The sequence below is a fragment of the Urocitellus parryii genome, chromosome 1, assembly GCF_045843805.1.
Source record: "Urocitellus parryii isolate mUroPar1 chromosome 1, mUroPar1.hap1, whole genome shotgun sequence".
Classification (NCBI taxonomy): domain Eukaryota; kingdom Metazoa; phylum Chordata; class Mammalia; order Rodentia; family Sciuridae; genus Urocitellus; species Urocitellus parryii.
In genome coordinates, this window is record NC_135531.1 from 214,070,804 (window position 1) to 214,087,428 (window position 16,625).

A 16,625-nucleotide genomic window follows, 5' to 3' on the forward strand; every position below is an offset into this window, starting at 1 on the left:
TCCTCAGTCAGGATATAGCAACCAGGAAGCCAAGAAAGGGGAGGAGGGGAAAGGGCCACAGAAAAGACGCACCCTTTCCAGAGTAGACCCCTAGTGACTCACCTCCTCTAGCCTTACCCTGCCTACCTCAATTACCCAATCAGTTCACTCAAAGAAGGATGGACTGGTTAGGTTACAGCTCTCATAATTTAATCATATCACCTCTGAATATTCCTGCATTAACACAGGAGCACTTGGGGGATGCCTCATATCAAAACCGTAACTGTGAGATAAACTAAAATCAGTTCTCCAAAATAGTCTCCTTTTCATTGTGACATGGACAAGGGTCCCATGCTGACACAGTCAGGCCCTATGCAGGCTGGGAGGGGTAGGGTAAAGGACACCTGGCATTATTTTACAGAATTGTTGTTTTTCTACGAAATAACTCTTCACATAGGAAATGGTTTGGGAGGACTTTGGGGGGATTTTGATTTCAGAATGAGACACTATAGGCAACCTTAGAACAATCTGGTTAGTGAAGGTTTTCCAGGACCTTGACAAAATAATTCTTTTGGTACCATGGTCCAGTGCCATGTGTCATAGGAGAATAAAGGTCATTATTTCTAGGAATCATTTAGAAAACCGACCAAGTTTACCAAGTGGTTCCAGGGCCACTGTTTTGAATTCATCTCCTTTTGTCCAGTTTGGGAAGACTTACAGGAGTTCCATCAGACCACTCCCACGAACCAGCACTTAGTGGGTTTCTTTTATTAAATCCAATCCAGAACTGCCTTTCTTCTGTCCTAAGAAGAGAAGAAACAAAAACTTTGCCTTTCTGATCAAATTTACATTATGTAAAAAGGTTCAAAAAGTCTTTTAAAATATTTATATGTGCAGGAAACAGCTGATGCTACTGGCAGGATTGAACCAATCAACACGAACTGATTGAATATTTTTAATGGCAAACCCTGTGCTACAAAATGAGCTGGGATAAGATTTAGAGTCATATCCTATTTCTCTTGGTTTGTGTGGCTTGTTCACTGGTGATGTGCAGATGGAGAAAAGTTAATGCATATTGAGGACATGGGGTTCTTATCAGAAATGGTGATGCCTCAGGATAACACATGAAAGCAGGTGGGAAAGAAATTTTGGAAAATATTTTTCCTAGAGAACTTCTTACTACTTTACTCCATATACAACATTACTATTTATACTTCTTTTCTGTGGTTTGATTTTGTTGCTCTTTTGTTAAATTTTCATGTATTCTCTTGAAAGTAAATCACCATCATTCCCACTTGATAAAAGAATACACAGTAGGATTTTTTTTTCAGATCACAACATAAATAATTCTGCAGCAAATCAGCCTGGGCCATGGTAGATTAACTTCAGCAGTCACCACTGGTTTAGACTTGGCAAGAAGCTCCTCAGAGAATAATCTTCCCTCCTATTAGGCAGAGTCCAAATATGTCAAATCTCAGAGTACTCAATAAATCAAGCAATAAAGCCTAATTGTACAATGAACCATCTCACTAAGATAATTTTCTGAGAATAATTTTGAAGAATTAAAGATTTAAAAGATTCAGAAGTCATGGCAGATGCTTTATTTTCCTTAGTGCAGAGAAGCAAGCCTACTCTGAAGCATTGCTTCTGAAATACGTGAGCTACTCTGCCTGAATGATACAAATTAAAGTCCAGTGCAACTTAGAGAGTCTGAGCTGTGCCTATCCAGTCAGTGTCCAGGTGACACGATGCAGTCAAGGTAGTGAGAAGGTGAGAATGACTGCCCTAAGGTTAAGTCAAGTCTATTAATCACCAAAATAGGCTGGAAACCCAACCCACACCTCTCTCCCCAGGCTGAGAATTTTTGTTTTCTTTCTTCACTGAATTCAGAGTTCTTCATTTTTCTTGCTGTATACTTGCTCATAGAAGACAAGTTGATACTTATTTTCTCTCCATAAATTCCCTCACATTGTATAATTTAAAAATAAACACCATGCGCATGATTTGACTGAATTCCCTTCTATAGTCTGGGCAAAAAATAAATAAAACATATATTATATAGTTTTTGTGATTAGATGCTGAAGATCAAGATGCTTGGCATAAAATTCTACTAGAAATTATAAGTGTGAGAATTTATGTAAATAGAAATGACATAATGATATTTAATCTTAAGCTAGGAGGTCTTTTGCATGTGATTGTTTTATTTAGCAAACCTCGCCAAAATCAAAGGGCAGAATATGCAAATATATTTTGTAAGGAACTAAAGCAACAAACCATGGCATAATTTACCACCCCTCCCTTGTATCTGTGACCCCACACCTGGTTTAATAATCCAGTTTACCCAGCCGGGCACAGTGTCGCAAGCCTGTGATCCCAGCAGCTTGGAGGCTGGGCAGAAGGATCACAAATTCAAAGCCAGCTTCAGCAATTTAGCAAGGCCCTAAGCAGCTTATAAAGACTCTGTCTCAAAATAAAAAATAAAAAGGGCTGGGGATGTGGCTCAGTCATTAAGCACCCATGGGTTCAATCTCTAGAAAAAAAAAAATACAGTTAGCCAGAAGTTTCTTAAATATTAGCTTCAGAAAGTCTGAGTTGGCAGCTGTGATATGGGACCAGAGTGTGGTGATTGGCCAGGCTCTGGAACCACTGTCTCCAGTTAGCATTTCCTGTAGGGACTAGCAGTTTCGGTGGGATGTTAATAAGTGTTCTCAAAAAAAAGAATTATAGGTAGGCACAGTGGCACCACATGTAATTCCATCTACTGGTGAGGCTTAGGTAGAGGATTGCAAGTTCAATGTTAGCCTGGGCAATTTAGTGGGAACCCTTCTGGAAATAAGAAAGTAAAAAGGGTTGGAGATGTATGCAGTTCAGTGGTATGTGTGTGAGGTCCGGATTCAATCCTGGGTACCACACCAAAAAATAAAAATAAAAAAATAACAAAGAAAGTGCTTCCTTCTCAAAAGTCTTAAATAATAATATACATAGCAAATTTCCAAGATTGCACATTGTTTTGCAATCATATTTAGCCACAAAATATCTTTTCCCCATGGAATACTATATGAAACTAAGTGGGGGAGGTTGTCAAAACTCCCACCTTTAGGACCATGAATGTGGTTTAGTGCTTACCAGCATGCCCGAGTCCCTGGGTTCAATCGCCAGAACCACAAATAATAATAAAATGGAAATTGTCTTTTTCCTGTACTTCTTTCTCATCAAAAACACACCAAAAAACTTCGACTTTAAGGTTATTTTTGTAAACACTAAAGATGAACAATTCAATAGATGTTATATATTAACTTCTTCATGGGAGTGTCCTGCAAGGAAACTTATGGGGAAGGATAGGATTTTCCTCAAAAAGTAGTTTGGTGTTAACCCAAGACCATTAGATTTTTTCCAATTCAAAGAATTGAATTTCTAACTCCATGGAACTCAAGATTATATAAACTTACAAATAGACACAAATAAGTGAAAGCCTCTTTCCTCAAATTTAAAATTACAGGGTTGGATTGGAGTTTTTTTAAAATATTAGGATTTGGGGGCTGGGGTTGTGTCTCAGTGGTAGAGCACTCACCTCACATGTGTGAAGCACCGGGTTTGATCGTTAGCACCACATAAAAATAAATAACTTAAATAAAGGTATCGTGTCTATCTACAACTAACAAAATATCTAAATAAATAAATAAATAAATATTCAGATTTTACTAGGATTTTCCCCCCCAAACAAAATCTTGAGTGGAACTCCTTTTATATAGAAAATAATTAGCAATGGCAATGGTTGGAGCTACTCTGGTGAGTCAATGAACAAGGACCTGGAGTGCTGTCCATTTGGCCCCCTCTGTTTTTGGCGTCCAGGACCTTTGGGATACTCAGACAACACTTTGAAAATCACTGACCTGGATATTGTTTGGCAGAAAAACTCTAAAAATCTGACTTGAGGTACACAGAAAAGATTTCAAATATCAAAACTATCATGACTATTTTCTTTGTTTTATGAAATGTGAGCTTGATACAATATAATGTGTATGTAGATTTTTTCCCCCCACAATTAGTGACTAGTTTTAGGTTTGAGACAAAATATTGGATTTTAAACAATTATTTGTGATACTCACCCATGAGAAGCCCTTACTAGGAGATGGTCTATAATTTTTCAAAATTACAAAATATTTACCGATTAAATTTTGAATGTAAAAGTTCATTCACAAAATTTTCTTCCTCAATATGGGCAAAGCTTGCAAGATGAGCTCCAAATTCTTCACAAAATGCCTCAGCTTCTCTCCATGTTCTTTTCATCAGAACTTTTTCAATATGAAATACCTGCATAATAAAAGAAAAATATTAACACTGTGGTGGATTGGGTGTGGTAGTTCACTTCTGTTTAAGAAAATAATAGTGATATGTTTTTTATTATTCTTTTCCTTCTTTTTTATCATTACTGGGATGGAACCGAGGTCTTCTCCCATGTTAAGCAAACCTTTTCATTATTATTTATTGAAAGCTTGACCTAATGGAAGTATCATTTATTGAACTAGAATGTGCCTAGTCATTGTAAAACTATTGGCTCATTTTATCCTTACAACCAATTCATTCGGAGAATATGAATAAAACTCAGTTTTATAAATGAGCTAATTAAAGCTCTATGTGTGTGGGTATGTGTGTGTTGTTGATGGACCTTTTTTTATTTATTTATCTGTGGTGTTGAGAATTGATCCCAGTGCCTCACACATGCTAGGAAAGTGCTCTACCACTGAGCTACAGCCCCAGCCCCTAACTGAAGCTTTTTATTAAAACAAACAAACAAACAAACCAAAACACCAAAACTTAATCTCCTATGACTTGCCTATATGACTGCTTGGCAAAAGATTAGATAGGTTGAGCTAAGCAAGGTTAAGAATTTCTAGCCACACAGCTACAAACTGGCAGAGCTATGATTAGACCCATGACTCCTTGCTTCCTGAATCCATGAATTTCCATCTCAGTAGACTGCTTTCTAACAGAATTAGCTGAATGTTATGGGATGTTCCCCAAATGTGTTGAAGGCTTAGTTTCCAGCTGGGGATGCTGTTGGAAGGCCATAAAAACTTTAGGAGATAGGATCTAACTGGAACAGGTGGGCCACTCTGAATGTGCCTTTAAAGGGTATATTTTGTTCCTGGGTGCTTTGTCTCTCCCGTTCCTCCCAACTCCCACTCTTTTTCTCTGCTTCCTGGCAGCTTTGCTCTACTTTGCCCTCCCTGACAGGATGTTCTGGCTTACAATAGACCTAGAATCAAGGGGGCCAAGTGACCATGGACTGAAACCTCTGAAATAATGAGCGAAAATAAATTTTTCCTCTTTTAAAGTGGTTTATCTCAGGTGTTTTTTCACAGCAACAAAAAGCTGATTAACAATATGATCATGAATCTGGCCAGGTATATTTATAGGGTCTTTGGGTCTTAGCTGAACTGGCAGATGCAGTGATTCGGTTATATCTAAAATATCTGCTATTTCTCTGCTACCTTCAGGGTAGCAGGAAGAAACTGATTGTAGGGAGGGTCTGTTTTTGGTTTTATTTAAGATCAGGGTGAGGGACTGAAGACCCAGAGCTCCTGATTCTGGGCCTCTGCATCCTCCTAATTTTAAATATCCAGTACTAAGCCTGAACCACTTCTGCCAGGCAGATATACCCTGCAGTCAACCTTCACCAGGCTCTGATTTGCTGAGACCAGAATGAATAGCTTTCCAAGTCCTGTGGACCACAGCACAGCCTTTCCATCTTTTAAATTATATGTCAAAACTTGCCTCCTCTGGGAACATCTTCCTGAATCACTCTAAATTCATAAATCCTACCACCATGCACATCAAACATACCATGCATTTGTTGACACATTGGGATGATATATAGTAGAGAAAGTGCTGGACCAGAGACTCAAGACCAGGGATTTATTCCAACTTTGTCAATAAATAATTGTGATCTTGTGCAATCACTTCATCTCACTAGCCTCAGTTTACTCATTTCTAAAGTTTAACTTATAGTTCTATGAGGTCCCTTGTGGGCCTATTATTCTCTGAATTTAGTGTGGAATTTTATATGTGTATATTTAAACAGAGTGCATTCATAAGTGTTCCATGTAACCGATGAGCTATAATATCTGTGGAGTTAGAGTTTGTCTTCATCCTGCTCTGCATGTGCCCAGCTACTGGAGAAGAACTTTCTTCCAGGACTTGGGGAATTTCTATTTATAGAACAAACCAAGACAAAACATCATGTTTCAAAATGTATTTTTGACAAGAAAATTGTAGGAACTGATTTAAAGCTATGATCTAAAGCTGATTTGCACAGACATATATAAATATATATTTTATGTAAATATATAAAAAATATAAATATATTTGAGCATCCTTAACTTAAAATGCTCTAAAATCAATGACAGTTCAATGCCCACAAACTTTATTTCATGCACAAGATTACTAAAAATACTGTATAAAATTACTTTTGGGCTATGTGTATAAGTTGCATATGAAATATGAATGAATTCTGTGTTCACATTCAAGTCTCATCTCATTATGTACATGCAAATATTCATATCTGATATATCATTATGAATATGCAAATATCCCCAAAATCCAAAATTCAAACCACTTTTGGTCCCAAGCATTTTCAGTAAGAAATACACACACACACACACACACACACACACAGAGTCTTTTTCTTCAAATACACACATACACAAACGCACATATGTATGCATGCAAGCTACACACAAACATATTTATATATTAACTGAATGTATTAATTTGTTTTATCTTTGGTATCTGGCAAGCTGCAAAAGCTATTCTTAGTGGCAAAATTGTATTATTCCATAATAAGCACTTTATTCACATTTTTACAAATATGGAATTTTACTATTTTAATACCCAGTGAGAACTGGCCTCCTTTATCTGGTATGTGCCTGGCAATAAGAACAATATTGACAAGGGTTTCAGTATTATATAGGATCCTAAATGACTTTGGCTATCCCAGCTCTTCCACTTCTTGATAGCAATTTGGGGGCAGAATGCAACATCCTGAGGGAAGGAGAAACTGTCCTTATTCCTCCTAGAACAGGATGTCTTGTAATGCTTTAGCCCAGTAACCCAAGTGGTGTCTGAGGTCTAAAGCCACAGAGAAGTGCCTCTTTGAATCTCCAAGCTATGGTGCAAAGTAGGGCATGTGCAGACGAGTCCATCTGCCCTGAGCAGTTTTCCTGTGGTTTGGGAGATGGGCTTGCTAGGGATCCTAGGTTTCTGTTTTTTCTTGCAGCCCATCTGTGAATAATGAGGTTGCTTTGCCTGATTTGTTGAGTGTTCTGTCTCACTGGACTCAGACTCTGGCAGCTGAGTTTGTGCAAAATCTCCTGCCAGAGAAAAGAAACTTACTAGCAATTTATCAGGTGTTTAGAGTCCTCCCCCAGAAATGATAACCAGTGCATGGAGTTCCCCTCCCTGGGGTCAATACTGGTGCATGGTATTTCCAATTAACAGATAATCTTCATGAGAAGGCCTTTGATATCACCAGGAATATGCCAATTTTTACTTAAAAATTATTTGAATATAAATGAAAGGATATAGACAGGCAACAAATATTGATTAAGTACCTGCTGTGTGCCAGGCACTGTTCGGGAAAACAAAGTGTTGGAATAAAGGAATTTGTGATACATGGATCAAATTGAAATAATGATACTGTGAATGCTCAAGTACACTTGGTATCACCTTGAAGCAACTGGTCAGGCCAGGCTCCGACTCCCAGTCCAAATAGCAGGGGTGAAAGGGCCATCTTTCTTCATGCTCAGTTTTGTCCCGATTTTCGATTGGCTGCTTGCACAAGGACATCGCCTTGAACCGTCTACAGTCCTTCACTTCCCAACGACCAAGTGGACTACTGCCTCGCATGACAACACAGCCACCCCTGGATCCTATAAAGCAGAAAACAAGCATTTAAAATACCAGACTACAAAAACACAATGTGCTCAAAAGACAGCTCTTCAGAGTGTTGAATAATTGACATCTCACAATGAAGAAGCCAGACAAGAACAGTAAAGATTAAAAAGGATGCTTTATTGGCATGATTATCTCATTTCTCTTCATCTCTGGAGAAAAGAAGATAGAAAAATGAGAGAAAAGAGGCTGTGAAGCCTGAAATTTGGACATTGTCTACTTTCAGCTCAGATGGCAAATCATGGGAAACTAGGAGTAGTTTCTACATGGAATGGCAATATCCCCCATAGCTCAATGCTGTGCTTTAAAATCCCATTGTAAAAAACCAACAAATCAAAGTGTATAGTGCTCATCCTCTGAGAACTAGAGTCAACAGGGGAAAATACATAAATAATGGATTCAAGGTAGACTACAAGGTACACAACAAAGAACCAAACTATCAGCCATAAACCATGGGAGAATGGAGGGAATGAGATAAATTCTTGAAATGGGAAAAAGCTTTGGGGGCAGAACAGGGGGAAGACATCAGGAAAAGCAGGAGGGGTAGGTGGCTTTTAAATGAGAAGCTAAATTCAAAGATCCACCCTGCCTCCCTGCATAGTTTGTGTGGAATATTGGGAAAAGTGATAGACTGCTTAGTTATGGCCCAAACTTCATTTTTTTTTCTTTTAGGCTTGTTGAATGTTTTATCATAAGAACTATATTTTTGCATAGAAACAATTTGCAAATTGATTTAAAAATTTTAAGTTTGTCAGCAAAATCTCCTAAGACTGCTTAAAAAAAATCCTTCAAATTTCAGCGAAGAGAAGTAGAAAACAATTCTATTCTAAAAATAGAATAAAAATTAAATACGAATGAACTTATTTTTTCTTGAATCCAGGGTAACCATTCTATGAACTAAATCCACATTCAGCAACCACAGAAAAGCATGTATCCTGGCTAGAAAGGAGACAGACCAAAACAGACAAGAACCAGCTCTTAGTTCGAGAAACAGATTTATAAACAATGGCAATAGACACTTAGGTGGAGGCTTCAGAGGACCAGGGCAAGCAGAGGCAGCAGTGGTGGATTCTGATTGTGACTGAGCCCTCAGCCCTTGGAATATGCAACCCCAAGGAGCCTCCAGTTAAGGACACCATGGCAAAGATGGGTGGGAGGCTTCAGAGGGGTGATGGAGCCTGCCTGGAGAGATCAGTCAAGAATTTGTGGAAAGGGGTCTTTGAGCTGAGTTTTTTTGTACTAGAGATTGAATCTAGGGCCTCAAACATGCTAGGCAAGCTCTCTACCACTGTGTAATATCCTAAGCCCTTGAACTGATTTTTGAAGGATGAAAAAGAACAGAATCTTCAAGGTGGGCTTGAAAATAGCAAGCCATAATGGAGGAAGCATCTGAAGACTTGTGACGATTCTGGACCTAGAGGCACTTAAAAAAATGTAGTCACTTGGTACTAGATATTTATCTTGCTGAATTTCCCTTCAGAAGTAATGGATTCAATTTTTTGTATTAGCTATCAGGTAACTGGCATTATCCTTGTCAACCATGTTTTGATTGTTTTATGTTCACAGAAAGATTAAAAAGAGGGAAATGAAGAATGGAAGTGAGAAGAAAGAAGATAGAGGAAAATGAACAAAGAACCTCTCATGGAGGAAAGGAACAGAGTTTGATGGAAGAGAGGAAAGAATAATGAACTGAAGAATGGATGCTTGACTTGGACAATCAAGGGTGCACACCATGCCTTAGGTATCAGGCATCGTGGTGACAAGATAGTCTACAAGACACAGACTTGTGTATATGTGTATCCTGATGCATCAAAGAGACCCACAGAGGTGAAAATGGCCAGACATAATGGAGGAAACATGCTAAGTATGGCTTGATGAAAAAGAGTTGAGAAAGAAATTCAATCCATACAAAGGCCACCAGGTATCTTCACTGGCCCAGAAGAACTAGTTAGAACTAAAGATGGAGAGTTGAGGGGTAGGCAAGGAAGAGAGTTTATAGTATGTTATTGCCTCTGCCATAAATGGAGCTTTATAGGCCTATTAAGTCTAATTTTGGAATGTAGCTCACAGCCCAGCTGGGTCATGAGCAATAGGGGAGATGGTGCATGCTTTGTGCAATGACTTGAACTGTGGAAATCCATATGGAAGCCCCAAATGTAATATACTTGTGGAACTGTTCTAGTTGAAAAAGGAAGGAAAATATGCATCTTGCCTGACTCGGATGTCCTTCCTTTGAGACAGCTTAGTGGAATATACATTTATTGCATAACAGAGGTAGAAAATCTCCAAGCAAGAACTTCTGACTTGGAACTTGAGGTCTGGGGTTCTAATTCCCAGCATAAATAGTAACTTGAAATTTGAGAAGGTTAATTAATTGCAAATAAGGCTTAGGCATATGGACAATAATTTCTTTATTTTTTTCCTCCTGGGTTTTCATGAAGATCATATTGGATCATGTATCAAAAAGCACTCTGTAAGATAGGAATAGCCCCAAATACCCTAGGATGTTACTATTCTTCTTATGGTCATTTTCATTATAAAAACTGGGATTTTGTGGTATGAGTTTCTGCCTGCACGTTCAGAGAATTTTTTAAAAGTTTGAATCAGCAACTTTAAAATGTAATATACTTTTTTTGTTGGTCTTGCATTTCGTCTCACTTCCCCACATCAGACAATGATTAAATAGCTTTGGTTTTAGATGCTATAGATATTCAGCTCATCTTCATTAGTGAAGAAGGAGATGTTTGCGAACCACCACAAAGATGAAAAGTGCTGCAGGCATGTTATTGGTATTCTAAAGTGGTTAACTTAATGGAACATTTGACCCAAATTTTAGAGTCTCAGCCCCAAAGAAGCAGTAAAGTGGAGTAATAAAGGGAGGCTGGGCTACGGGAGATATAAACCAAATTTATAAGCCAATTCATGGGGATGCTTGCAAAGCCAAATCATAAGGGGAGGGATGTGAGGAAGAGTGGAGGTGGTTTTTCTCCCAGAGAAATTGTTCTTACATTTGATAGCTCTTCTCATTGGAGGAAAACTATCATTGCTTTTCTCAGTGGTGAATCTCATATTTCGGCAGACTCTCCTTACCTGCCTTAGCCTCATTTCTGTTCACATGAGTGGAAAAACATTCTATAATTAACATTGTCTAATTCATTTTCCTAGTCTCTTCCATTATCCTCCACCTCTTATATCTCTGGTCAAATACCTAAATATAAAGCAAGCAACCAAGCCAACCTGTGGCTTCAGGGCAGGAGGGGACTGTGCCAGGCAGACCTCTCTGCCTCTGAGCGAATATTTTACTTGAATCTCTATAGTTATTCTCCCCTTCCCTGCAATAACCCTATCATATTCTCACCTCTCAAGTCCTCTGCCCTCCCCATCTTCCCTCTCCCTCCCTCTCTCCTTATCTACAGAAAAAAAGTGGAATTCTGCAGGCAGGGAAGCTGAGCTTTCATAGCTCTGTACCTCTGCCAGGCACTGTGTTATGCATTTATATGAATTTTCCCTTATTTAACTTCAGAAGCTCATTGAGGCAGCGATTAGCATCTGCATTTTGCACGTGGAAAAGTTGAGGCACAGAGGTTAGTGAGTTGCCACAGGCCACATAGTGAGTGTTTAATCCAGGATTTGAAATCAGATTTACTTGAGACTATTATGAGACAATGTCAAGGTACAGAGTGGGTGGGTATTCAATAATGAGTAGTTGAATGAATGAATGAATGAATGAATGAATTCTGCTCAAATTGTGTTCCTCCTTCTCCATAGAGTTCTCTCATTTCCCTGGTCATGTTTCTCTCCCTTGTGTGGTCACAGAATTTCCTTGAAGATCCACAATCACATTTTTACTTGTATGGCAATTACTTGTATGATTCTGAAAATACATGAAAATGTCCAAAAGGTGCTCAGAAACAAGGCTGAGTTTGTCCTCATTATGTGGTTCTTCTCAGAACTCTGATGAGCCTTAGAATAGATCATCAGTCTAGCTGTGTTTGCTGACCTGATGATGTCTCAGTACTCACTATCTATGGGGCATTCTCAGGAGAACAAACTGACTTGCTCTGCTAGGATCCCATTTTCCTTGCCCTTGGCAGATTTCCACTGACTTGGACCAATTGGAGCAAATGGGCCCTGAAGTTGTCTTCTTCCGGATCTAGATCTCAGTTATGCATGTTAGTAAAACAGCAATCTCAAGTGTTTCTTTCCCTCTATTAAGATTCCTATGAAACTCTCGTGTAACCTGGAAAAGCTTTTGTAATATCTTAACAACGATGTATTCACCTTTTTCTTTCCCATAGAGCAGCCTTCATTTATAATGGTGTCTTTAATCTAAGTACAAAGTATATTTCAGTTTTGACCCATTAGTTTCTCCCTGAATAGAAAATATCTTATCATCTTCCCCTTTAATCAGTGGCAATGGTTAGTGGACATCAAAACCACCTTTCCTGCTTTACCTGAATATTTTATTTCCTCTCAAAATACCAAGGGCTATAGAGTGCCTTTGTTGTTGTTGTTTAAAAATATATATACTAGAATTTTCAGTTTTTTTTTTTTTGAGAAAGGAGAGTTTTGGAGTGAAAGAAAGGAAATACAGATAAAGGTTAAAAACCTTGTAGACCTGAATTTGAATTGAAAGTATCAGTTATCAGTTTGAACTAAAAAAGTATTTCATCTCTCTCATACACACACACACACACAAACACACGCACACTCATACACAGACACACATCATTTACTTCCTATATCTGCCTACCAAAATGGCCTAGAAATTAGAAAAAAAACCCATAAATGTTTATTGAATACCTATATGCTCAGATTGCCTATGAAAATAATATCACTCCCCATTAAAATGACCAGGGTTCCTTGATGATCTGGATGATTCTAAGTCTGAGGCAGAAATTTACATCTTATCATGTTAGATAGCAAGGATGCTATCAGAGACAGTTAGCATCACATCAAGAGGACTCAGGAGGTAGTTGTTGAGGAGATCCCCATCACAAAGATGGGGCAACTTAAGCATTAAAAAAGGGTAAGTGAAATGAACTAAAAGGGCTAGGGATATAGCTCAGTTGGTAGAGTGCTTGCCTTGCATGCACAAGGCCCTGGGTTCAATCCCCAACACCACAAAACATAAATAAAAATAAATAAAGTAAAAAATGAAAAGGTCTGAGGATGTGGTCCAGTGATTAGGCACTGGGTTCAACCCCTCAGCCCCCAGGGTAGAGGAGGTTAAATGAACTAAAACATATCAATGTATCAAATATGTTTTGAAGTGCTTACTCGTTAACAGCTTTTAAAAATCCTGCAAACCTCTAATTGATCAATGCTGGAAGATGCTAATGAAGAAATAATTATTTTGTAAAGGGAAAGAATTAAGCATTTATTCTGGCTTTCCTATAAAAACCATACCACAAAGTTACTAAAATACTGGCCAAGAATTTCTTCCTTATAGGAGTATTCCAACTATGAATCAAGAACCCCCTAATGGGGGCTGAAAATATTGCTTAGTGGCAGAGTGCTTGCCTAACATACTTAAGGCCCTGGGTTCGATCTCCAGAAAAACAAAATAACACAAACAAACCATAATGAATCAAGGGGCCTATGCATTGATCATCAAAAACTGCTAATAATATTCCCTCTAAAAACTGGAACAAGACAGGGATGCCCTCTTTCGTCACCTCTATTCAACATAGTTCTTGAAACCCTAGCCAAAGCATTTAGAAAAAAGAAAGAAATTAAAGGGATATGAATTGGAAAAGAAGAACTCAAACTATCCCTATTTGCCAATCATGATGTGATTCTATATTTAGAACCCCCCCCCAAAAAAAAAAAAAAAACTCCACCAGAAAGCTTCTAGCATTCAGTAAAGTAGCAGGATATAAAATTAACACAAATAAATCAATTGTGTTCCTATACACCAATGAGGAATCAGCTGAAAGAGAAATCAGGAAAATTATCCCATTCACAATAGCCTCAAAAAATTTTGAGAATTTTTACCTCTAACAAAAGAGGTAAAATATCTCTCCAATGAACACTATAAAACACTAAAGAAAGAAATTGAAGAACACACTAAAAGATGGAAAGATCTCCCATGTTCTTGGATAGGCAATGAATATTGTAAAAATGCCCATACTACCAAAAGTGCTACACAGATTTAATGCAATTCCTATTAAAATTCAAATGATGTTCTTCATGGGAATATAAAAAGCAGTCATGAAATTCATCTGGAAAAGTAAAAGGCCCAGAATAGTCAAAGCAATCCCTAAAGAGAAAAGGGACGCAGGAGGCATCACAATACCAGACCTTAAATTATACTACAGAGCTATAGTAACAAACAAGCATGGTATTGGCACAAAAACAGATGTGAAGACCAATGGTATAGAATAGAAGACACAGAGACAAACTCATATAAATACTGTTATCTCATACCAGACAAAGGTGCCACAGTGGAGGAAAGATAGGCTCTTCAACAAATGGTGCTGGGACAATTGGAAATCCACATGTAGTAGAATCAAATTGAACCCCCTTTCACCCTGCACAAAACTCAACTCAAAGTGAATTAAGGACCTAGGCATTAGAGACCCTGCACCTGTTAGAAGAAAATGTAGGCCCAATGTCAGCTTAGGAACCGACTTCCTAAATAAGACTCCTAAAGTGCAATAAGTGAAGTCAAGAATCAATAAATGGGATTGTATCAAACTAAAAAGCTTCTTCATAGCAAAGGAAATAATCAAGAATATGAACAGAGAACCTACAGAACGGGAGAAAATCTTTACCTGTACATCAGATAAAGCATGAATCTCCAGGATATACAAAGAACTCAAAAAACTCAACACCAACAAAACAAAACAAATAACCTAATAAAAAAATGGGCAAAGAAACTGAACAGACACCTCACAGAAGAAAATGAAAATTAAAATGACACTGAAATTTCACTCCAGTCAAAATGGCAATTATCAAGAATACAAGTAACATTTATTTGATGAGGATGTGAGAGAAAAGGTTCACTCATACATTGCTGGTGGGACTGCAAATTGGTGCAACCTTTCTGGAAAACGGTATGGAGATTCCTTGGAAAACTTGGAATGGAACCACCATTTGACCCAGTTATCTCACTCCTCAGTATACACCTAAAGGACTGGAAATCAGCATACTATAGTGATGCAGCCACATCAATGTTTATAGCAGTTCAATTTATAATAGCCAAGCTATGGAACCAACCTAGGTGCCTTTCAATGGTTTAATGGATACAAAAAATTTTGTATACACAATGCAATATTACTCAGCCATAAGAAAGAATGAAATTTTGGCTGGTAAATGGATGGAATGGGAGACTGTCATACTAAGTGAAATAAGCCAGTCCAAAAAAATCAAAGACCTCTCTGATATGTGGATGCTAATCCACAACTAGGGAGGGTATGGAGGGGAAGAATAGAAGTCCATTGGATTAGACAAAGGGGAATGAAGGGAAGGGAGGGAGGATGGGAGTAGGAAAGATCATAGAATGAATTGCACATAACTTTCCTATGCTCCTATATGAATACATGACCAGTGTAACTCCACATAGTATACAACACAAGAATGGAATCCTAATTAAAATAAGTTATATTCCTTGAATGTATAATATGTCAAAATACACTTTACTGTCAGGTATAACTAAAAAGACAAATAAAAAATTAAAAAGCTGCTAATAACATAAAAAGAAAGAAAACTGGACATTATGTATCTCCAGACAAAACATGCAAGTGTGTGAGAAATAGTATTTCAAAATAAAATAAGACAAAACTGAATTTGATCAGGGCTCTGATTCTGTTTAAGAACAAAAATGTTGATTTTTTAAATGAAAAATAAAGAGGATAGAGTAACCCATTAGACAATATGTGTTAGACAATAAAGCATAAACTTTAGGGAAATTTAAGCCATACAATTCATTTGCATCATCAACAAATAAATTCTAAGAAAAACAAAAGATGAATGAAGGAAGTGGGAAACAGAAGTTAGGAAATCTATTAATCAATTGCAATGTGTGAACTTATTTGGATCTTGATTGAAACAAATTGTAAAATACCCTATATAATATTTATGGGTCACTTTGAAACATGAGCATTAACAGAAGATTTCTGATGTTATGGAAATCTATAGTTAATTATTTTCAGGTTTGATAATTGTATTATATCATGTTTTTATAAAAATGTCTTTATTTTTTGGTAATAATTCTGAAATACTTGTGGGTGAAACGATATGATGTCTGGGATTTGCTATGAGAAAATATGGGACGTGGGTGAGGGTAGAGCTGAGACAAGATTGACCATGAGTTGATCATTGCTGATGCCTGGTGAAGGGTATGTGGTGGTGTATTATGCTATTTGATGAACATAATACAAAATTGAGACAAAATGGCAGAACTGTGATTCTAGCACAGATGGAATATTTTGCTAGTAGGACATAAGGACAGAGTCTTAGCTGAGTTTATAAAAAGCTACAGGCTTCCTGTTCAGTGGTCAGTTCAGACAGTCAGTTTCTGCTGGATTAAGATTCTCATATGAGGCCCAAGATAATGGATTCTTTTTTGACAGGCAGTAAAGAAAATGTGATTTAGGGTGGTGTTTCTACAAGCTGTAATTTAAAAGAAAAAAAGGGGAACACTGGAGCTTTTATTATTGCTATTTTCTTCAAAAAAGATTTACATTTTC

At 37.6% G+C, this 16,625-nt stretch overlaps 1 protein-coding gene across 1 annotated transcript in view; it reads right to left on the reverse strand.

The window, feature by feature from the left end:
• The window catches only part of Pla2r1 (phospholipase A2 receptor 1), a 112,782-nt gene that overhangs the window by 36,509 nt on the left and 59,648 nt on the right, over window positions 1–16,625 (reverse strand). Inside the window, 3 exon segments of the mRNA XM_026393095.2 lie at window positions 698–782; window positions 4,148–4,293; window positions 7,708–7,910. Coding sequence (XP_026248880.2) covers window positions 698–782; window positions 4,148–4,293; window positions 7,708–7,910 — 434 coding nt within the window.